The sequence below is a fragment of the Orycteropus afer genome, unplaced genomic scaffold (genome assembly GCF_000298275.1).
Source record: "Orycteropus afer afer isolate SDZICR_OR568_19922 unplaced genomic scaffold, OryAfe1.0 scaffold00070, whole genome shotgun sequence".
In the NCBI taxonomy this organism is placed as follows: Eukaryota; Metazoa; Chordata; class Mammalia; order Tubulidentata; family Orycteropodidae; genus Orycteropus; species Orycteropus afer.
The window spans coordinates 9,976,292-9,999,553 of NW_006921657.1; the positions used below are offsets into that span (position 1 = coordinate 9,976,292).

The 23,262-nt window shown below is 39.2% G+C and overlaps 1 protein-coding gene across 1 annotated transcript in view; it reads right to left on the minus strand.

The window, feature by feature from the left end:
- The window catches only part of SIRT1 (sirtuin 1), a 28,832-nt gene extending 10,090 nt beyond the window's left edge, over positions 1-18,742 (minus strand). The window contains exons 1-4 of the mRNA XM_007940700.2: positions 18,355-18,742; positions 16,940-17,056; positions 14,540-14,781; positions 12,257-12,409 (exon numbers count right to left, since the gene is read on the minus strand). Of these exons, the coding sequence (XP_007938891.1) occupies positions 12,257-12,409; positions 14,540-14,781; positions 16,940-17,056; positions 18,355-18,742 (900 nt within the window). The remainder of the gene's footprint in view (positions 1-12,256; positions 12,410-14,539; positions 14,782-16,939; positions 17,057-18,354) is intronic.
- Positions 18,743-23,262: the final 4,520 nt, after the last annotated feature.

Genomic DNA, 23,262 nt, shown 5'->3' on the forward strand with positions numbered 1-23,262 from the left:
CCACAAGTAAGTAAGGATGGATACAAACAAGCTACAAACAGGTGGGAGAACTTTCATTTCTGACATTATACAAAAAAAGTTTAATAATAAGACAATAGGTTACTTTATTTTTACCTATTTAGTATTTCGAATTTTAAAAAATGTTTCATCTACCACCCCAAAGGATACTTTCAGGTAAAATTTCAAAATAATCTAATTTCATTATAATGATTATTATGTACATCATGTCCATATGCTACTAAAAATGTGTTATACAAAAAATGTAACAACTGTTCCTTACATTCAAATTTCTATCAAATAAATGTCATGGTTAACTTTGCAATTTAAAAAGCAGTGCATATTTCACCCAAATCACAATTTAAAAAAAGAAAGAAAAGAAACAGTGCATAAAGGAAGAAGTTAACAATAAACAGCTTACTAGAGTCAATGTTTATAGAAAACTGAAAAACACATTATTTTAAATGTTATTTTCAATGAAATTACAGGAAGTGTTCCCCACATAGCTATTAATATTTTGGAATATTGGGTTTGTGCTACACCTGAATGCTGTGTTCTAGTACATTCACACTGAAGAGAGGTTAAGAAGCACAAAGATATGTGGGACACTAGATTCAGCTCTACACTCCCATTTTCACCTCATGTCCAACCCTAATAATTAAGGAGCCAATTCTTACACTCAGATAATTTATGAAGGGGTTTTTGTCTTGTTTTTCCAACTTACATTTATGTATTAGAACCTTTGTCTATTTTCTTTCAAATATGAAGTGGATCATGCCTGAATCATCAGATTTAAACAAAGTATTCAAACTCTGTAAGGGATATAATCAAATAATGAAGAAAAAAATGAGCCTAGAAAGACTGTCTTAACAGAAACCATTCTTAATACAGATTCTTCATGTGAAAAGTTTGCTAGAAATCAAAAGGCTGGAGGTAAAAAAACTTTCAGATAGAATACAGATTGATTCTTCCATGTTGGAACTGTGATACTAAAAGAGACATAAAGCATGCTAGCCTTGTTCTAAGAGTCATGTTAGATCTGATCATCCTAAAACCGTTTTAAGGACCAGTCACATGGGTTGGGTCATTCTGTTACTGCCACAGAAATTGTTTCATATTAGAGTGGAAAAAGAGCAGGCTAAATCAATGACCCCAAATACTATAAAAGCTACCCTGTTTCAAAACTCAGCTGTGTCCAGAAACTTAACTGGCTATGGGCAACCCATGTGGTCATAACTAAATCTTAGCATTATCTGCCATATTGAGTGTGGTAGTTCAGTTTGTGTGTCAACTTGGCTGGGCCTGGTTGAATGCCTGGAGAGCTGGATGTAGTATTCCCCATGATGAGACTGGTAATCAACTCCATGGTGGAATCTACTGTGAGCAGCTGAGTAGCTGCCTTAGGGATGTGTCTGCTTCTGGAGAAGCCCTGGGGAATGGTCTCTAGCTTATGGCACACTTGGACCCTGCATGTAGCCATGTCGTTGCTCAGCAGCCTACCATGCTCTGCCAACCTTGGGACTTAAGATGGACTTAAATTAATGGCCTGCCATGTGGTTTGGTAACATCGGGACTGTGCCATTTTATTTGTCAACCTTGGGCTTGTTAGCCTCAGCAGCCAGTAGCTGTCTGAGTGAAGAGATGCCTCTAGCTTCAGTGGGCCAGGAGCAAGAGTCAGAGCTGCAGCCCAAGGTCAATGGGCTTTCACACAGCCCCTAGAGCCTGGCACTTTGAACTCGTACTTCTAGCCTCCCAAACTCTAAGAGAATAAACTGCTGTTTGTTAAGGCCATCCCATTTGTGGTATATTCCTGTCAGACTGGCACTAGGTAACCAAAACAGTGAGCTCTCATGTAGAAATCATGGCTTTCCTCTGGAAATGCTATTTCTGCTTTCTGACCTTTCTAGTAATAGGAATACAAGACCCCAGTCAAAAGCAGAGAGAGAGAGAGAGATGCACTCCCTCAAAACTAAAAGGATTCTTCAGTTTTAGAGCTGTCAATGTTTCCTAGTATCTGCCCTCCTCCTACAGAGCCCAAGAAGGAAGTAAGCAAAGTTGTAAGAAACTAGAATCTAAATTCTCCAAGCTGCCAAAAAAGAGAAATGAAACAGAACAAGCCTGGTAAGAAATATCCTCGTAATTACTTGTTTCATTCATTGCACAAAACCACACCTGAATACAACTACTTATTTCCTACCTAATCAAATTTAATACTAATTAATAAAAGTTAGTTACCTGACAAAGAAATCCAACTGCATTTTTTAAAAAGTGTAATACCAACACACCACCACCTAACAACACAACACCCTTTCTCTTAAAACCCAGGAGTTGGCAAACTTTTCCATAGAGTGAGATAGTATCTTAAGCTCTGCAGGTCATATAGTCTGTTGCAGCACTATTCAACTCGGTCACTGCAGCCAAAAGCAACCATAGACAATGTTCCATTAAAACTCTTTTTATGGACATTGACATTAGAACATCATACAATGTCATGTCCTAAAATACTCTTCTTCTTTTGACTTTTTTTTCCCCAACCACTTAAAAATGCATTCTTAATTCATGGGCTCTACAACAGGTGTTGTTGTTGTTATGTGCCGTCGAGTTGGACCCGACTCATAGCGACCCCTCCTTGGGTTTCCGAGGCAGTATCACTACAGAAGTAGATTGCCCCGTCTTCCTTCCGAGGAGTGGCTGGTGGGTTTGAACCGCCAGCCTTCTGTTTAGCAGTCAAGTGCCTTAGGCACTATGCTACCAGAGCTCCCCTACAATGGGTAGCAAAGCACATTTAGACTAAAACCATGGTTTGCCAATTCCTGTACTAAAATAACACAAAAGTTTCAATATTCAAGCTACTGGTTATAACTTAATGAACTTTCAGTATATACCAGGCATAAACACAAGCTCTTCATTCCATCTTTACCATAAAGCTACTGACCAATCTGAGGACAGGAATTTATATATTTAAAGGGTTGCAAAGAAAAGAATCTAAAACAAAGTCCCTATGTGGCCCTCAAAGCAGGCCACATATTTACCATCTGGCTTTGCAGAAAAAGTTGTTTGGTTTTTTTTTAATCTGAAAAACTGATACACAAAATTAACTTGCCAAAAGTCACACGAGCCAGTAAATGGCACAACTATCACTCAAACTCAGTGAATTATTACGCAATACTGTTTCTTCAATTTTTGATCCCCCATCTTAAATTGTCTATTTTCTTTTAGGTTAAGCACCATTTCTATTAGGTAGTGTAAAACTAGTAAATACATTTGATTTTAGCTACCTCCAAGGGATTACTTCTTGTTGTTGTTATGTGTGATTGAGTAGGACCCGACTCAGTGACCCCTCCTTGGGTTTCCCAGGCAGTATCCCAATGGAAATAGATTGCCCACCCTTCCCTTCCAAGGAGTGGCTGGTGGGTTTGAACCACCAGCCTTCTGGTTAGCAGTCAAGTGCCTTAGACACTATGCTACCAGTGCCCTTTAATGTTATCTAAATTTGCCCTTGCTTTCAAGTGACTGAACCAATTCCTACTCACAATAAATTCTTCACCACTGTCACCTTCACTTGCTGCGTGTGCAGCTTACTTTTAAATCACTAAAAAGGCTTCAACCCTTTTCTTGCGCTAACAACAAAAACCAAACCCACTGCCATCAAGTCAATTCTGATTCACAGCGACTCTCTAAGACGTAATACAAGGCTATAATCTTTATGAAAGCAGATTACCTCGTCTTTCTGCTGCGGAGCAGCTGGTGGGTTCAAACTGCCAAGCTTCTCATTAGCAGCTAAATGCTTTAACCACTGTGCCACCAGAGATCCTTAAAGTAAGGCTAAATAATAACTGTATGCACCTGTTCTAACTCAACTACAAATTCCACTTAAAGACACAGAGAATGATCTCGTTTGTAACCCAGCGACTGCCTGTGTAACAAACCACACAGGGGGCACAGTTACGTAGGCTTCCTGTTGTTAAGTGCTGTCACGTAGGCTTCAACTCATAGCAACCCTTTGCACAAGAGAATGAAACATGGCCTGATCCTGCACCAGCCTCACAATCCTTGCTATACATATCCAACTTGAGGAACTGGTGTGCAGCGTTAAGAAGTTTGGGGCCATAGTCTCAGGAGACAACTCAGTCAACTAGCATAACACAGTTCATAAAGATCATGTTCTACAGCCTAGTTTGGTGAATAGCATCTGAGGGTCTCAAAAGCTTGTAAGCAGCCATCTAAGATAGAACTATCAGTCTCTACTGAGACAGCAAAAGAAAATGAAGAAAATCAAAGACTCAAAGAAGAAACTAGACCATGGTCCAATAGCCCACACAAACCACAGCCTCTTCTAACCTGAGCCCAGAAGAACTAAATGGCGTCAGCTACTATTAACAACAGTCCTGCCTAGGGACACGATAGAAGGTCACAGACGGAATGAAGAAAAATGTAGAACAGAACTCAAATTCCTAAAAAAAGGCCAGACCTACTGGGCCAACCAAGACTAGAAGAACTCTCAAGACTATTACCCTAAGATAACCATTGAATACAGAACTGAAGCTATGTCTGTAGGTCGGTCACCTTTCAGCCAAATAACAGGAAAGCTTATAAAACAAACAGCACCGATGAGTAATGTCTTCCCTTCAACAATGAACTACCTGAGACTAAATGGTCAACATTACCCAAAATCAAAGATGAGAAGGCAAGGAGGGGAAGGGAAGTCAAGAGCAATGGAAACAGAACAAACAGAATGGAAATAATGAGAATGCTGACACACATAGAAATTTCAATCAATAGCATGGAATAATTTGTAAAAAAACAAAAAAAAATTGTTAGTATATTATTATTAACAATAATATTACAAATTTGTTGTTGTTGTTGTTATTTGCCATCGAGTCGGCCCCGACTCATAGCGACCCCTCCTTGGGTTTCCGAGGCAGTATCACTACGGAAGTAGGATTGCCCAACCTTCCTTCCGAGGAGTGGCTGGTGGGTTTGAACCGCCAGCCTTCTGGTTAGCAGTCAAGTGCTTTAGGCACTATGCTACCAGAGCTCCTAGTAACCACACTAGTAACCAAAATAAAAACAATACAACTATGAAAAGATGTTAATTTTTTGCAAAGCCATGTAATCTTCTTAGCCATAACCAAACACCCTGAAGGAATGAGTCACTGGGCATGGGGGCTCAGGACCATAGTCTCAAGGGACATCAAGGTCAAATTAGCATAATATAGTTCACAAAGACAGTGTTCTACCTAATACTTTAGTGAGTAGCATCTGAGGTCTTAAAAGCTTATGAGTGGCCATCTATTGGTCCTCTCCTCATCCAGAGCAAAGAAGAGTAAAGAAAATCAAAGATGCCAGGAAACAATCCAAAGGATTAATGGACCATGTGAACCCAAGCCTCCATGACCTTGAGATCAGAAGAACTAGATGGTGCCCAGCTACCACTACTGACCACACAGAAAGGGATCACAGTAGGAGGTCCCAGACAGAATGGGAGAAAAATGTGGAACAAAACTCAAAATCATAAAAAAGACCAGGCTTACTGGTCTCACTGAGACTGGTAGAACCCCCAAGAATATGCCCCTTAAATACCCGTCAAGCTGGGAATAGAACTCATCCCCATGGCTCAACTTTCAGCCAAATGACAGAAAGGCCTATAAGGTAAACAATAATACCAAGAAGGTGAGCATTTGTTAGAACAATCAACCATACGAAATAAAAAGGGCAGCATTTGCCCTGGGATAAAGCTAAGAATGCAGGAAGAGATAGGGAAGAAGGACGAAGGGAAATGTTAAACACAGGGAAGCAGTGGGAAGTATGCTGTTACGCTGTGGGGATTTCAATGAATGGGAGCTCTGGTAGCGTAGTGCCTAAGGCACCTGACTGCTCACAAGAAGGCTGGTGGTTCAAACCCACCAGCCACTCCTCGGAAAGAAGGTTGGGCAATCTACTTCCATAATGATACTACCTCGGAAACCCAAGGAGGGGTAGCTATGAGTCGGGTTCGACTCCATGGCACATAACAACAACATCACAAAACAAAGTGTATATGAACTGCTGAGTGGAAAATCAATTTGCTGTGTAAATTATCACCCTAATCACAATAAACAAATTTTTGTTGGCTCCTCCAAAAACAAAGAGCTATTTATTTTTTACCTATCAAATTAAGAGTTTTAAAATTAAATTTAAAATAACCTAGATAGCTTTCATTAGGGGACTAGTTAAATACACTGTGGAACAACTACAAAACAGAACACTATACAGTATTGTACTTTCAGGAAAGTATCCTAAAAACACTGGAAAAATGCATAAAAGGACAACAGTAACAACACTATGTGTAACAGTTAAAAGTAGTAAACATCACACTTGGGGGATTATAGTCATAGTACAGGCAGTCCTTGGGTGACAAACGTCTGACTTACCGACAACTCCTACTTGTCCTTTAATGTCATCTGAATTTGCCTTCACTTTGAAATGACTAAAGCAACCCCTACTCCCAAAAAATTCAGAGGCAGCTTTTAAAACATTAAAAAGGCTTTGAGCCTTTTCTTGCACTAAAGTAAGGCTAAATAAGAACCATATGCACCTAGTGTTACTTACCTACAAAATCTTAAAGATGCAGTTAGGGACAGATGTTCATAACCCACATGCTTGTGCTCTACTTAACAAACATTGTATGACCATTAAAATATGTTCAAGCATCTAACTGAAAAGTTCTATTAAGGAGAAAATGCTAAAAATACAAAGCAGTAGACAAAATAGCCCATTTCTATAATTTAATATATTTACACATATGTAATCCACATACACATAGGGTACTGACATTTTTTTCAGGTGAATGGGACTGGTTTTTTTCTTCTTTATATTCACATTTTTTTATTTTTAGGTAATGATCATGTTTTAAAATTTATCATTATAAATGAAAACTATAAATTTGGTATGTTTGCAAATTATCAATAAATTAATAATTTATTGGATAAAATATACGTTTTTAAAATTAAGTTCATAAAAACAAGTTCTTACTTCTCTTACTTGTCCAGGGTTTTACCTTTAGGGAGAGAGCATTCACTGAATTCAGAACACTCTCTGACCACTCTTTTTTTTAATACATTCTTACTCAGTTTAACCATCACTGATTCTAAATACAGCCATTTGTTTTTATCAGCATTCATGAATTATTTTAGATTCCTGAGAACCATGACCATAACTCAGTACCTAGGTTAAGCCCTTATGCAGAATAATGATCTGAAACATGGCTATAATACAGCTTTAAAATTGGCCTTAACTGTTCTCATGTGAAAATGGTACCACAACTAGGTACCTGTAATGAAGTGGTGGCTCAACCAGGGGCAGCAGTGTCTGGAGACATTTTTTGATTGTTAGAACTGGGGGAATGCTACTGGCATCTAGGATGAAGGCCAGGGATACTGTTAAACATCCCATAATGCACAAGCCAGCTCCCACAACAAAGAATTATCCAGCCCAAAATGTCAATAACGCAGAGGCTAAGAAACTGCTTTAATGGACCGCACATCTTTAACATACCTCTTGATTACTTGGAATTTCCAGCCTAAATGAAATCTCAATTTATTATTATTATTATTATTTTATTAATTAAGAGCTTGACACATGGTATAAAAATTCTTCCTTTCCTTCCAAAATGTCCAAATTTCACCAATAATATCCCCATGTCTAATAATATCCCCAGCTTGCAAAAATCTTAGAAACATTTTAATAAACTTTCTGCCTAGTGTTTATTATATAAAACTGTTGTTACTAGGTACTGCAAAGTCAGTTCCAACTCACTGTGACCATAAGTACAACAGAACAAAACAATGCCCAGTCCTGCACAATCCTCACAATCGTTGCCATGCTTGAGCCCATCATCACAACCAGTGTGTCAATCCCTCTCACTGAGGGTCTCCCCCTTTTCTTCACTAAACCTCTACACCAACTATGATATGCTTCTCCAGGGACTGGAGACTTAACTGCATATAATATATACAATTATTATATGCAATTAATGGCTGGATACATGGTATAAGAATTCTCCCTTTCTTTCCAAAACATCTAAATTTCACAACTATTTCCTGTTTTCCTAGCTTGCAAAAATCTTAAACCATTTTAATAAGCTTTCTGCCTAGTTCTAGAACTGGTTTTAAAAAGTTTGCATTATTTTAAGAGTACTTCATCCATGGAATATTCAGGAATCTAGTAAAAATATGACAATATTTATATGCTCCCCCCTCATCCTCTATTTTAGGGTACTATCCTGCATGCTTTGTCTTTATTGAATTTTCCGTAAGCTTCTACTTAATAATTTTCAGACCTAAATTACCTCAGAGTGTCTCTCCTACTTACTATTATTAATAGTTCTAAGAACTACTAAGCAGCTTTCTTTTAGTCAGATCCTACTGTTAAGTATTCAAATATAGACAAAAAAAACTATATATAAATCACAATTATAAAGGTTAGTTTACTTAGCTATTACTATAAATGAAAACTCAGGAAAGTAATCAAGAAAAATTAAATTTATATACACATATTTATACACACACATGTATGTATGTATGTGTAAACACATGTGTATAGATGTATAGATATACATCTATACACATGTATACATGCATGTGTGCATGTATGTGTGTATATGCACATACACATGTATCTACACAAAACCATATATATGTATATACATGCATACATATACATATATACACATGTATATACTGAATTGAAAAAGCCTCTGGTGGCATAGTGCCTGAGGCATCAGACTGCTAACCAAAAGCCTGGTGGTTCAAACCCACCAGCCACTCCTCGAAAGGAAGATTGGGAAATCTACTTCCATAGTGATAACACCTCAAAAAGCCAAGGAGGGGTTGCTATGAGTCAGATCCGACTCGATGGCAGGCTGTTTGATTTGGTTTTATATCCTTTATAATGACTGGATTAATTTTTTCAGCTTATTAAGTAACAACAAATATTTTTAAATTTTATAGAAGTGAAAAATGCAAACCCACCTTCTCCCAGGTACATACGTAAAATCTGTAATGACTAAGAACCAGTAAACACATTAACACTATACCATTTTACAATATGTTATTTTCATCTGTCTAGATTTCTATTAAATATATTTAAAAGTTCTTAGGATTTGTCTGTTACCATGTATTTTTCAAGTCTCAGGTCACCACTTTAAAAAAATACATAAAAAGTTGCTATCAAGAGAATGTTGTTGTTATGTGTGTGAAGTCAGGAATAGAACATTAAATTTTAGATATTTACCTGTAGTTTATAGCTTTACTAAGCAACTTTCTAACCACTTAAGTGTATCATCTTGGAAAAAAAAAAAGCTACAGAGGTTGAGTTTTGACAGTATATTCTGCTTCTCCTCAGAAGACAGCATTTAGAACAAAACTCGTACAAGCATTATATAAATGCATTGAATAAAATGAAACAAGCTTTTATATAATTATATATAAGATCAGAGTTAATTTCTAGTTACTTACTAGCCTTTTAAGAGTCTTAATTTCTGCTAACTAGGGATCTCTGGTAGCATAGTAGCTAAGACACTTGACTGCTAACCAGAAGGCTGACAGCCACTCCTCGGAAGGAAGATGGGGCACTCTACTTCCGTAGTGATACTGCCTCGGAAACCCAAGGAGGGGTCGCTATTAGTCGGGTCCGACTTGACGGCACATAGCAACAACAACAGAGCTATTATCCACCATTCGTCTGTCAGTTTGTCATATTGTGGTTATTTGCATGCTGCTGTGAGGCTGGAGGCTGACACCAGCATTTTAAATACCAGCAGGATCACCCATAGTGGACAGGTAGCAAAGCTTCCAGACTAAAACAGACTCAGAAGGACAGGGTAATCTACTTCTGAAAAAATTGGCCACTGAAAACTTTATGAACAGCAGTGAAACACTATCTTTATGAACAGCAGTGAAACACTATCTGATATATTCCTGGAAAACTTTATGAAGAGCTGTGAAACACTGATACAGTGCCAGAAGATGAGCCCTTCAGGTTGGAAGGCACTCAAACTATGGAGATAAAAATGCATCCTCAAATTAGTCAACCTTAATGACATGGATACAGTAAAATTTTGGGGACCTTCATTGCTAATGGGACACAACCAAAACTGGGAAGAAACAGCTGCAAACATCCATTAATAATTGGAACATGGAACATACAAAGTATGAATCTAGGAAAATCAGAAGTTGTCAAACATGAAATGGAACACATAAAGATCAATATCCTAGGCATTAGTGAGCTGAAATGGACTGGTACTGACCACTCGGAATCAGACAATCATATGATCTACTATGCCAGAAATGACAAATAAAAAAGGAATGGTGTCACATTCATCATCAAAAAAAGAATGTTTCAAGATCCACCTGATGTAAAATGCTGCCAATGATAGGTGATTCAAACTCACCAGCCGCTCCGTGTGAGGAAGATGAGGCAATCTACTTCCATAAAGATTTACTGCCTCGGAAGCCCAATGAGGGTCACTATGAGTCAGAATCAACTCAATGACATTAAGTTTGGTTTTTTTTGGTTTTATAAGGAAGACCAGTTAATACTATGATTATTCAAGTTTACACATCAACCACTAAAGCAAAGATAAAGAACTGGAAGCTTTTTACCAACTTCTGCAGTCTGAAATTGACCAAACATGTAATCAAGATGGATTGATAATTACTGTTGCCTGGAACACGAAAGCTGGAAACAAAGAATCATCATCAGTAACTGGGCCTTGATGATAAAAATGACACATGAAACTAAAGGTCATTAAAAAGACAAGAAAGGAAGAAAAAACAAAATGGATGTGAAAATAAACTCTGAAACTTGCTCTTGAATGCAAAGTAGCTAATGTGAATGGAAGAAATGATCAAATAAAAGAGCTTAACAAAAGATTTCAAAGGGCAGCTAGAGAAGACAAAGTATTACAATGAACTGTGCATAAGACTTGGAATTATAAAACCGAAAGGGAAGAACATGTTCAGCATTTCTCAAGCTAAAAGAACTGAAGGAAATATTCAAGCCTCAAATTGCAATACTGAAGGATTCCGTGGACGAAATATTGAATGATGCAAGAAGCATCTAAAGATGGAAGAAATACACAAAGTCACTGTACCAAAAAGAACTGGTCAATGTTCAACTATTTCAGGAGGCAGCATATGATCAAGAACCAACGGTCATAAAGGAAGAAGTCCAAGCTGCACTGAAGGAATTGGGAAAAAAAACAAAGAGCAAAGAATTGACGGAATACTCACTAAGAGGTTTCAACAAACAGATGCAGTGCTGGAGGTGCTTTCTCGTTTATGCCAAGAAATTTTGAAGAGAACTACTTGGCCAACTGACTGGAAAAGATCGATATCTATGCCCATTCCAAAGAAGGTAATCCAAGAGAATGTGGACAGTATCAAACAATATCATTAATATCACACACAAGTAAAATTTTGCTGAAGATAATTCAAAAATGGTTGCAGTAGTATATTGACAGGGAATTTCCAGAAACACAAACTGGATTCAAAAGATGTGGAATGAGGGATATCACTGCTGATGTTAAATAGACCTTAACTGAAAGCAAAGAATACCAGAAAGATGTGCTATGGAGTCGGCCCCGACTCATAGCAACCCCTCCTTGGGTTTCCAAGGTAGTATCACTACAGAAGTAGATTGCCCAACCTTCCTTCCGAGGAGTGGCTTGTGGGTTTGAACCACTGGTCTTCTGGTTATCAGTCTACCTGTATTTTATTGACTACACAAAAGGTATTTGACTATGCAGATCCTAACAAATTATGGACAATATTGGGAGGAATAGGAATTCCAGAACACAATTAAGTGTTCATGAGGAACCTGTACATAGACCAAGAGGCTATCGTTCAAACAGAACAAGAGGATACAGCATGGTTTAAAATCAGGAAGGGTGTGTGTCAGAGTTTTATCTTTTCACTATGCTTATTCAATACGTATGCTGAGCAAATAACCCGAGAGCCTGGACTATGTGAAGAAGAATGCAGCATCAGGATTGGAGGAAGAATCATTAACTCAATCCTAAAATAAAAGTAGATGATACTTCCTTCTGGGAAAAAGATTAACCTCGATTGTAATGGCAGTTTTTTAATTCATTGATTTTACTATACCAAAGTACCAGCATCCAGTTTACTAGACAATGAATGGTAAACATAAGAAGCCTATACATGAAAATACTTTACATGAGAGGAGGCCAAAGCACAACTATAACAGTTCTCAGTACCTTTGCAAATTTGAAGAATGGTCTTGGATCCTTTCTGAAATATTCAATATCAAACATCGCTTGAGGATCTGGAAGGTCTGGGAAATCTACTGCAAGGCGTGCATAAATGCCATCTCTTGACCTGAAGTCAGGTATTCCACAGGAAACAGATACCTGAAATTTCATGGCATAGTCTGTAAAATGCAGTTTCCTATCTTTGTAATTACTAGCTCTCTTACCATACATTTAGGAAAGAGCTGAAAAAGAAAATTTTAGCTTGAAACTTCTTTTGGGAAATGAAGTACTATCCCACCCCAATTCCAAATAGAAATGAAACACCCAGTAAACCAGTATAAATAAATATGCCATATATGGCCATTTCCAATGACGTTCAATCAGGCCAATTTTAAATCTTTTAAGCACTTAACGAACAAATTAAAGCAAGCGGGATTCAATTAAAAGAGGAGAGTAAATAATTTTAACCAATTATTTTAAATAGAAAGCAGGCAGGAATTTCTATTACACTATCAACTTTTTCCAAAATCTCATCTGGTCAGGGTTCTACTACCTCAAGGATACAAAATTTCTGTATTTTCTCCAAAAATTGTGTTACATTGTATTTCAATTCTTTTGTTAAAGACTAGATACGATGCTATTTTTTTCTATAAAGAAACCTTAACATTTCCAATGGAATTTCAAAAGTTATTTCACTTCACAATTTTGCCAGAGTTGACTCTACTTTGACCTCAGAGTAAAACAAACTTGTCTAAATCACACCTGGGAGCAAAGCATCACTATTTTTGATCATCTAAGACTAAATAGCATGAAATAACTCAATCTACACTCAAAATGGCAGGAAAGAGGACTGCCTTTTACTCTTGCAATTGCTCTGGTCACTATCATAATATGTAATACTCTGTATGAATAAAATTTAGTTCCACACTTGTGAGTACCAGTTTGGTTCCTGGTTATCCGTGAAGATCCAGCAAATACGCAGTATCTTCACAAGAGCTCGTCACACCTTAAAACAAGCAAATTACATCCCCTATACCTCTAGTAGCTATTGTAATAATGTAGGTAAAAGTCTTGCCTTAATTCCACTTACCTACTGTTACTCCTTAAGTGAATTTTCTTTAAGATTATTGGAGTTTGTTTGTTTTTTTTTTAATAATAAAACTGAACCAATTTCACAATTGCAGCTGTATTCACTTTTTATCATTTTCCAAATACATATACCCATAACCATGTACAGATAAATTCTTCTAAATAAGAAAACTGTTCCTCAACTGGAAAAGGCTTAAGAGAACATACACAATAAGCACGTCCCTCTTACTATGTAGTGGCTTATTACATGTTTGAACTAACTTCACCAGTTTCCAAACATACACACCAATTATGATGTAAGAATCCATTCCCCTAAACCATAAAAGTGTTGTTTAACTGGAAAAATCATAGGAGAAATCATATACCACCATCCCCTGTGGTACAGTGAATTACCTGGCATGGCTTTTCTAGCCATAGTCTTTGTAACTCCCACCAGATTATTGGGTGGAACCATGCAAAGAAGGTGTATAGAACTCAACTGTGAGGACTGGTTAATTCTGCTATGCTCCTGGACTTAAAAGGGGCCCTTCTCGAGGCAGAGAGGGAATCTCACTGCCATCAAGAGAGAAAAGCTGGAAGTGAAGAGGAGCACGTCCTTGGACCCAAGATCCCTACACTGGACCTCCTTAGCAGAGACGGCGGCAGTAGAACCAGAACCAAGAGGCAGGAGACAGAACTGCGACCTTGCTGGCCCGCAGAGGAAGAAGGCTGAGTGCCCCTGAGCAGGAGGCTTGCTGGCAGAGTGGGGTGCACCTATCACAGAGCTTTGTAGCACTTGCCCGAGCAGGGAAGAGGCCAGGCCAAGAAGCCAAGGGCCAGAAAGGCATACCTAAGGGCACAGAGGAGAGATTGTCCTGATGGAACAACTGTGTCCTGAGCAAGTTGTAGCCTGTCACTTCCCTAACAAACTTCCATAATTTTGAGTACTATCTGAATTGTGTGTGACCATTGCAACGAATATGGAACCCAGCAGAGAAATGAGTGCTGTGGGAGGGAAGGCTAATACCAGAGGTAGTAAAAAGGCTGGAGGGTGGCAATATGTCTGGCCTCATAGGAATAAGCCTTGGGCTGTTGATGGTGATTCTGTCTCCCTCTTGTGAAGTTAGAGGACGCTATAAGATGCCACCCCGACTTCCTCAGAGGATGCCACCTCCATGCTTTTTCTAATCTCTTTATTAGTGTTCAGTACATCTCACGTACCCCAGCTCCAGTAAGAACTATTATTTTTTTGCATTCTTGTAGCAACTTCACAGCATCTTCAATTGTATTAATATCTTTTCTTTTTTTCCTTTTTGGTGGTTCTGAAAGGATATTAATAACAATCTGCCACAGTGTCATATCATCCAATTCAGGTGGAGGAATTGTTTCCGGTAGTAAATCTTTAAGAATTGTTCGAGGGTCTGTTCCAATCATGAGGTGTTGCTGAACAAAAGTATATGGACCTATATTGAGATAAAAAGATTCAGATCAAATCTACTGCCAAGTAATTCAAAATCTCATTTATTTTCTGAAGTAACAAGTTAGCAATCTGTAAGACTTTTTTTGTAAATTAAGAAAACTCAATTTAAATATATTTTATTTTTACATCTTCAGACCTATGCTAATCCCAATGACATAAGATGCAAGCAATTCTACTTCACAAGTGGTTAGAGTGAGGCCTAACCAAGAGCTTTGCTGGCCACTTTAGCCATACAATACCAAGTATGTATTTTACTACCAGAATTAAATTTTTCTGGAAACATGTACCATTTTTATAAACCGAAGTATTTACAAAAGAGTACCATAAATCAAAATAGAAAAGATCTCATTGTTAGTTGCCTTCAAGACCAGTAGTGAAAGCCCATGTGATTTATCATAAACGACATAAAGACAGTATGTTGTTGTTGTTGTTATGTGCCCTCGAGTCGGACCCGACTCATAGCGACCCCTCCTTGGGTTTCCGAGGCAGTATCACTACGGAAGTAGATTGCCCCATCTTCCTTCCCAGGAGTGGCTGGTGGGTTTGAACCACCAGCCTTCTGGTTAGCAGTCAAGTGCCTTAAGCACTATGCTACCAGAACTCCCAAAGACAAAATATATACATGTGTAATTACGTTCTTTTAAATCTCTTCCACTAATAACTTTCAAATTGATCTTAACAAATATCCCAAAATAATACATATGATCCTGTCATTAAGTGTAATTTTCTTTTCCCTGAAATTTCTTATATCAGTTTCCTGAAACTGATTAACAAATATTATAGATACTAAAGAGGAATTAATCATCACTGTGTTTAAATAGTCCAGCCACTTTTAGAAAAAAGCACGTTTAAGAAAAAGATCACTTTCAAAGGTTAATATTATGCCTCCTTTGCTACATAAAAAAATCTAACAGCATTCTCTACTTCAAAATACTTTCCCATATCCATAACATTTCACCCAAATCACAAAAAAAAGTTTCTTTAAAAAACTTTCCCATTTCATTCACCTGTTTAATAAATATTTATGAAGCACATACTGTGTGCCATGTACTTTCCTAGGCCTGGAAATAACAAAACAGTGGCATTACAAATCAGTCAAAATTCCTAGCCTCTGTGGAGCTTATATTCTAGCATAGGAAACAGACAACAACAACAAAAAAAAGACAAGCAAAACGACAGATACACCTATAAAGTGAACAGTAATACCCGTGAGGAATTTAATCCTCAGAACAAGCAATCATATGATACCAAAACAGCAGTATTTACCCAAAAACAAAGCTCAGAAGGCAGGAAGAGGCAGGAATGGACAAATGGAAACAGGGAACCAAAAGAAGAAATGGGACGAGTGTTGTTACATCAAGGGGATTGCCATTAATGCCACTAAACAAAAAATGTATTAATTGTTGAATGGAAATTTTTTTCTGTAAACTTCCACCCAAACTATGCACACAAAAAAAGGCAAGAAAGACACATAGTTTATTAAGAAATGTCAAGCAAAAAAAAATTTAAAAAGGGATATGGAATGAAGGAGGTTGGTTGAGCCAGGACTATAGATTTTAGATAGTGTGGTCACGGTATACCTCACTAAAAGATGCCTTCTGAGTAAAAGCTAGAAAGAAGTGAAGGAACAAGACACTATATAACTGAAGCACATTCCAGGAAGAAGGTATAAACATAAAAGGTCTGAGAAGAACTTGAGAAACAGCCGAGGCCAGCTTCCATGGGCCTGACTTGTTTAGAAATAAAAACAAAAGCACTACACTTCTCCTGAATCTCGCTGGATTCCACCTCACAGAGACCTCATGTTACAGAGTGGAACTGAACCCCATAGGGTTTTTTGGCTATACACTTTGAGGAAGTAGATCGCCAGACCTTTCTTCCTTGGAGCTGCTGGGTGGATTCACACCGTCAACCTTTCAGTTAGTAGCCGAGCACAAACTGTACCCTTGCACCATCCAAGGACCCAGTTCAAACTATCCCTAAGCTGATACTAAGTCTCCCCAAGCTCCCAAGAACCTCATCATCAGTTTATTACGGGACAGAGAATCAAATTTTTCGTTTCCATGAAAGGAAAATCTCAAAAAATTTTTAAAAAATAGAAAGTATTTAGTTTCTAAAACTGCACAGTTTTAAAATCATACCTATCCGTGGCCTTGGAGTCCAGTCACTGGAGCTTGCATGTGAGGCTCTATCATCCTCATCACTTTCACAGGAATGAAAGCCATTGGTGATAATTTCATCACTGAACAAAAGGTTATCTGCAAAAGCAGACAAAAGTTACTAAAGACTGGGGAACAACCTACACCTAATTAAAAGTGGTTGTGATGCATTTAATGGAGAACTTAAACATTCACAGTGTAAAGAATGCTCACTGGGTTAGCCTGCACCTTTTATAGAAGTTTCCTATCTTTAGGGATGCTGCCCAGAATCTAAGTTTCTCCTTCAAAATCTAGAAATAAATAGAACCTACTTAAGAAGAACAAACCAAAACAAAAAGCAATGGTCTAGTTATATTGAATTGTCAATCACAAATAATGGCATTCATGAAAAATTACCAAATAGAAATTTACAAAAGGAAAAGTTCAATTATATCCAATGCAATTTGTACTTTTAGCACTCATATTAGACACACTAAGACATCTGTGCATTATTTGTTTCCCCTACTAAATTGTGAATTTTTTTTGACATCAAAAGCTATTCTTTTACTAATCTCACCCCTAATGCACACCTTAATCTGCATTTGAGCAAATGGTCCACTGGACTTATTAATAAAAATATTGATATAGTTATTCAAGACAAACTCCCCAGAACAAAAATATGACATCCTCATGGATGACATGATATATGCATGTAATACATCTGCTTCATAGTGCCAGAAATGCCGATTTATATTACAGAATTATTTACAGATTATAATCTAAAAATCATTACATGAACATCATTACAGAGAACAATATTCATAAAATATACTCTAAAAGTACTATTACTATATGACCACTGTCAATTGCACCACAGAATGACAATATCTTTACAAACAGCTTCGCTCTCTAAAATTTAAAACTTCCAAATTTAAAAATACAGACCCTAAAGAAAAAAAAAGTAGACTGAACAGGTGTCAGGTTGCAAAGGCAACCGCAAAGGTCGATGGATGGGACAGGCAAAAGTTGCAAACTTAACCGCACTGAGGACGGTGGGCAAACAGTAAAAATGTTTAACAAAAGCAGTATGATAAATGAGTAAAGGGAGGAAAAAACTTATTTTAAAGCTACCCACAAAAGCTTCCCGTCCCAGCGGCTGCGCAAACCGCTGGGCCGCCAGGAGGGCTGCAGACGGAGGAAAGGAGGGAGCAGGCGAGCCTGCGGGTCGCTCCCGCAGCCAGATCGGCTGCCCTGGAAGCGCGTAGCTCAGCGGAAGAGCACTGAGGGGAGGGAGACGCAGCTGCAGTCACCACCCCCCTTCACGACCCGACCCCTGAGATCCCGCGACCCCACGCCAGTAAGGGCCCCAGAGAAAAGAGGAGGGGATGCGCAGTCCCGGCCGCCCGCGCCCTGCGCACCTCGGTACCCAATCGCCGCTGCCGCTGCCTCTTCCTCCTCCTCGCCGTCGTCGTCGTCGTCGTCGAAGTCGTCGACCGGTGGCGGCTGCCGGGATAGGCCCTGCAGGCCCAGCCCATTGTCTTCTCCGATTGCCGCGGCCGCCGCCTGGGCCTCTCGCTCCTCGCCCGACAGCGGCACTGCTGGGGAACCCCCAGCCGCCGCCGGCACCTCACACTCGGGGGCCGCCCCGCTGGGCTCGCCTGGGCTCCGCCCGAGGCTGAGGCCGTCTCTTCGCGGCCTCTTGCGGAGCGGCTCTCCGGCGGGCGGCGACGCGGCCTCCCTCTCAGCCGCCGCCGCCGCCGAGGGAGAGCTGCCGGGCTGAAGGGCGAGCGCCGCCTCGTCCGCCATCTTCCAACTGCCTCTCTGGCCCTCCTCCCTCACCTCCTCTGCTCCCGCTCTACGCGCGGCACTGGCGCCCCCGCGGCTTTGGCTGCGGGAGATTTAAACCCTGTCACGTGACCCGCCCCTTCGCTGCCCCCGCCCTCCCGCAGCTCCCGCCACCCACGCGGGCCGGACCGCAACACAGCGGGTCACGTGGCGGCTGAGGCCGGGGCGTGCCGCCGCGTTCCCGGCTCGGCGTGGGCCGAGAGCAAAGGCAGCCCTAGTAGCCGGCTTCCCCGCCCCTCGGCGGCAGGCGCGTTGTGCAGCTTTACTCGCCCTTTTGCTGTATTCTCAACTTCTCTTTCAAAGCGACCTCTCAAAGCAGTAAGGTTCAAATGGCTCGAGTTTGGTTCACTCTACGCGTTTCCACTAACGCCTGAAGAGCACACCTTGGCTGCCTTAAGTCTTGTCTAGATTTAGCGAACGGTTAAAACTTAATTCCTGAGAAGCGATAGAGAATGTAGCTGTCCAAAGTTTTACTCCCTGCAAAAATGTGGATAGTCGTTCCTGTTTTGGTTTTGGTAAGAGTAGCGGTAAAAGGACACAGAAGCTGCCTCCCATACTCCTTACACCTTTCTGGCAACACCTCTTTTGCTTCATTTTCTCCTCCTCCCCTTAGTCTATTTTTCCCTCTCTCCATCACTTGTGGAAGGATGTAGGTCAAGTCCTTAAAGGCAAGTGTCCTCCTGGAAAGACATTTGCCCTGTGAGATTTAAACGTGAATAAAAAAATACTTAAGACTTAAGGTTTTTACCTTTCACTAGTGGTCTCAAACCCTCCAGCCGCTCCTCAGAAGGAAAATTGGACCATCTACTTCAGTAGTGATACCATTTCCAAAACCCAAGGTGGGGTCGCTATGAGTAGGATTCTACTAGACAGAAGTGGGTAGTGGTCTCAGGAGGAATGTTTAACCAAGTTTTCAAACTCAGTGAAGGCCTATCATAGCTAGAGTACTCAGTGGTAGCGGTCAGAGTGTCAGCAACCTCTTGGTTTGGGGGGCTAGAGAGAGATTCTTTGCCTCTGGCTTCTCGCAGAATTAATTCTAAGCCCATCACTTAAATAATTTTTTTTAACCTTTGCCTTATGCAATAAGGGTCCCTGATGTCTTGGTTTATCTGTTCCATCTTTCTTCAAGGTCAGAGAGTTGCCTAATGTTGCATCTTTTGGAGATTAAGGGGCTGTTTCCAATATATTTACATCCCAAGGCCAACTTGTAGAGATTTAACTATTCAACTATATGAGATGCTACATCATTTGAGCTACTTCAGATTTTTCTTTCTAACTTAAAAATCCCCTATGCAGTTACAAGTTTCAGTATCTTTATCACAGCAGGTGAGTGTATTGTCAACTTCTAAAGCTTGTTTAGCATTCTTCTAGATAACAATTTCTAAAGTTAGAATTTTTCTAAGTCACTTTCTAATGACGTAGTTTCTAACAGCTAGCAAGCTTCTAATGACATGAGGTTCTGTTTAGAGAGGACTTGACTACAGAGCCAGAAAAATTTCTGAGGAAGAAGTGGCACTGGAATAACCTGATACAGAATTCAACGGAATTATATGTAGGTACCTTCAATGGGATGAGAGACAGATCAAGGTAAACACTGACAAAAAACAATGAAAACACCAACAAAATTAAGTAAAACATAAAGTTCTAGAATAATTTAGGAAAACAATATAAAAAGAAATTGACAAAATAAATGAAAAATTAAAAGCCAAACAAAAACAGCAAATAGAAATCCAGAAGACTAATACTAAGATTTCAGAAATAGATGATACATTGAACGGGCAAAGGAATAGAATCAAATCAATGGAAGATACAATTAGTAAGACTGAAGACAAATCTCTCAATACTACTTTAAGAGAACAATCAGAAAAAAGATTTAAAAAAAACTGAAGAAGTCTAAGATTTGTATGTGACACCATCAAGAAGAGTAACTTATGTGTGATTGCAATTCCAGAACAGGAAGAGAAAACCACAGAGAAAATTGCTGTAGATTTGTTGGAACAGAACTTCTCTACTATGATGAAAGATAAGAAGATATCTGTCTTGGTTCTCTATTGCTACTATAACAAATACACTACAAGTGGATGGTTTTAACAAACAGGAATTTATTCTCTTACAGTTTAGGAGGCTAAAAGTCTGAATTCACAGTGCCAGCTCTAGGGACTGGGTGAAGGCCACTCAACATTGGGCTTCAGCTCTTTCTCCTCTTCCTGATCTACTGGAGCTGGAGGCTTTGTCTGACTCACACAGCTGCTGGCTGCTGAAACTGACCAACCCAAGGTTGCAGGTAAAATGGCACAATCCCAGATCAGCTGGCAACACAGAAAGCCACCTGTTCAAGTCCAGGAACAATCCCAAAATCAGCAGACAGTATGGCAAACTAATGGTTCTGAAGACTCAGCCAAACACAGGATCCAAATGTGCCAAAAATCTCAAGACCTTGCCAAAGTTTCTCCATATATACTAGAAGCAGACCACAACCCAATGTTAACTCATTAGCTGTTCACAGCAGATTCCACCATGGAATTGATTACACCACATTCAATCTCATCATGGGGAATAACTACAACCAGCTGCCAACAAACAATGCAACGCACTGCCGTCAATTTGGAGCCGACTTATAGTGACCCCACTCATAGGGAGTGGCTGGTGGTTTTGAACCACCAACCTTCTGGTTAGCAGTCAAATGCCTTAGGCACAGCTGCCACGCCACTCAAAACCATGGCCTAACCAAGTTGACAGACAACCTTAACCACCACAGCTAGTGACAAAAAAAGTTCTGGCTCAGACAACTTCACTAGAGAATTCTACAAAACATTCAGAGAAGAGCTAACACCAATCCTACTCAAAATACTCCGGAACACAGAAAAAGATGGAATCCTCTCAAATTCATTTTATGAAGCAAGCATAGCTCTAATACCAAAACCAGGCAAATACACCACAAGAAAGGAAAGCTACAGACCAATATCTCTCCTGAATATAGATGCAAAAATCTTCAACAAAATCCTAGCTAATAGACTCTAACAACATATAAAAAAATAATGCATCCTGGCAAAGTGGAATTCATATGGTGTGCAAGGATGGTTCAACATCATTGTAATCCATAACATAGGTAAAATAAAGGAAAAGAGCCATGTGATCATATCAATCAATCCAGTAAAAGCATTTGATAAAATCCAACACCCATTCCTGATAAAAAAAGTCTCAGAAAAATAGGAATAGAAAGGCAATTCTTCAACATAATAAAGGGCATATATGCAAAACCAAGAGACAACATTATTCTCAACAGATAGAGAGGGAAAGCATTAGCCTTGTGAACTGGAACCAGACAAGGATGACCTCTATCACCACTTCTATTCAACTTCATATTGGAATTCCTAGTGAGGGCAATAGACAAGAAAGGGAAATAAAAGCCATCCAAATTGGTAAGGAAGAAGTAAAACTATCCCTGTTTACAGATAATATAATCCTATACATAAAGAAAGAAGTGCAAAAAAGGTACAGACAACAAAGCTAAATTCTTTTACATACACACTACTGCATTATCAGTAATAACAAACATTAATCTATGGGTGAATGCATAGGTAGACAGACAAAATGATCAGGTATGGGTAGGTGAAAGGGGATATATTCATGACCATATATAGGTTTGGCAGATGATATTTCTACATATGCATTTGTATGTGCTATAAAAATGACCAGATATATAATAGAGCTATCAGGAGATACCATCTTGGCCATAGCCAAACACCTTGAAGGAGTGAGTCACTGGGCCTGCAGTGTAGGGACCATGGTCACAGGAGACATCAAGGTCAAATGGCATAACATAGTACACAAAAACATTGTTCTACATGCTACTTTGGTGAGTAGCGACTGGGGTCTTAAAAGCTTGTGAGCAACCATCTAAGATGCTACTGGTCTCTCCTTGTCCAGAGCAAAGAAGAGTGAAGAAAATCAAAGACATATGGAAACAATTAGCCCAAATTGAGTCCAAATCTCAGTATGTTCAACCAAAAACAAGGCCAGGAGCTGACTGTGGAACAAACCAACTGCTCATATGCAAGTTCAAATTGAAGCTGACAACAATTAAAACTAGTCCACAAGAACCAAAATATGACCTTGATTTTGTCCCTCCTGAATTTAGAGACCATCTAAAGAATAGATTTCATGCATTGAACACCAGTGACCAAAAACCAGAGGAATTATGGGATGACATCAAGAACATCATACATAAAGAAAGCAAAATGTCATTAAAAAGACAAGAAAGGAAATAAAAATCAAAATGGATGTCAGAAGAGACTGTGACATGCCCTTGAATGGAGAGTAGCTAAAGCAAATGGAAGAAATGACAAAATAAAAGAGCTGAACAGAAGATTTCAAAGGGTGAGTCAAAAGACAAAGTCAATTATTATAATGAAATGTGCAAAGATCTGGAGTTAGAAAACCAAAAGGGAAGAATATGCTCAGCATTTCTCGAGCTGAAA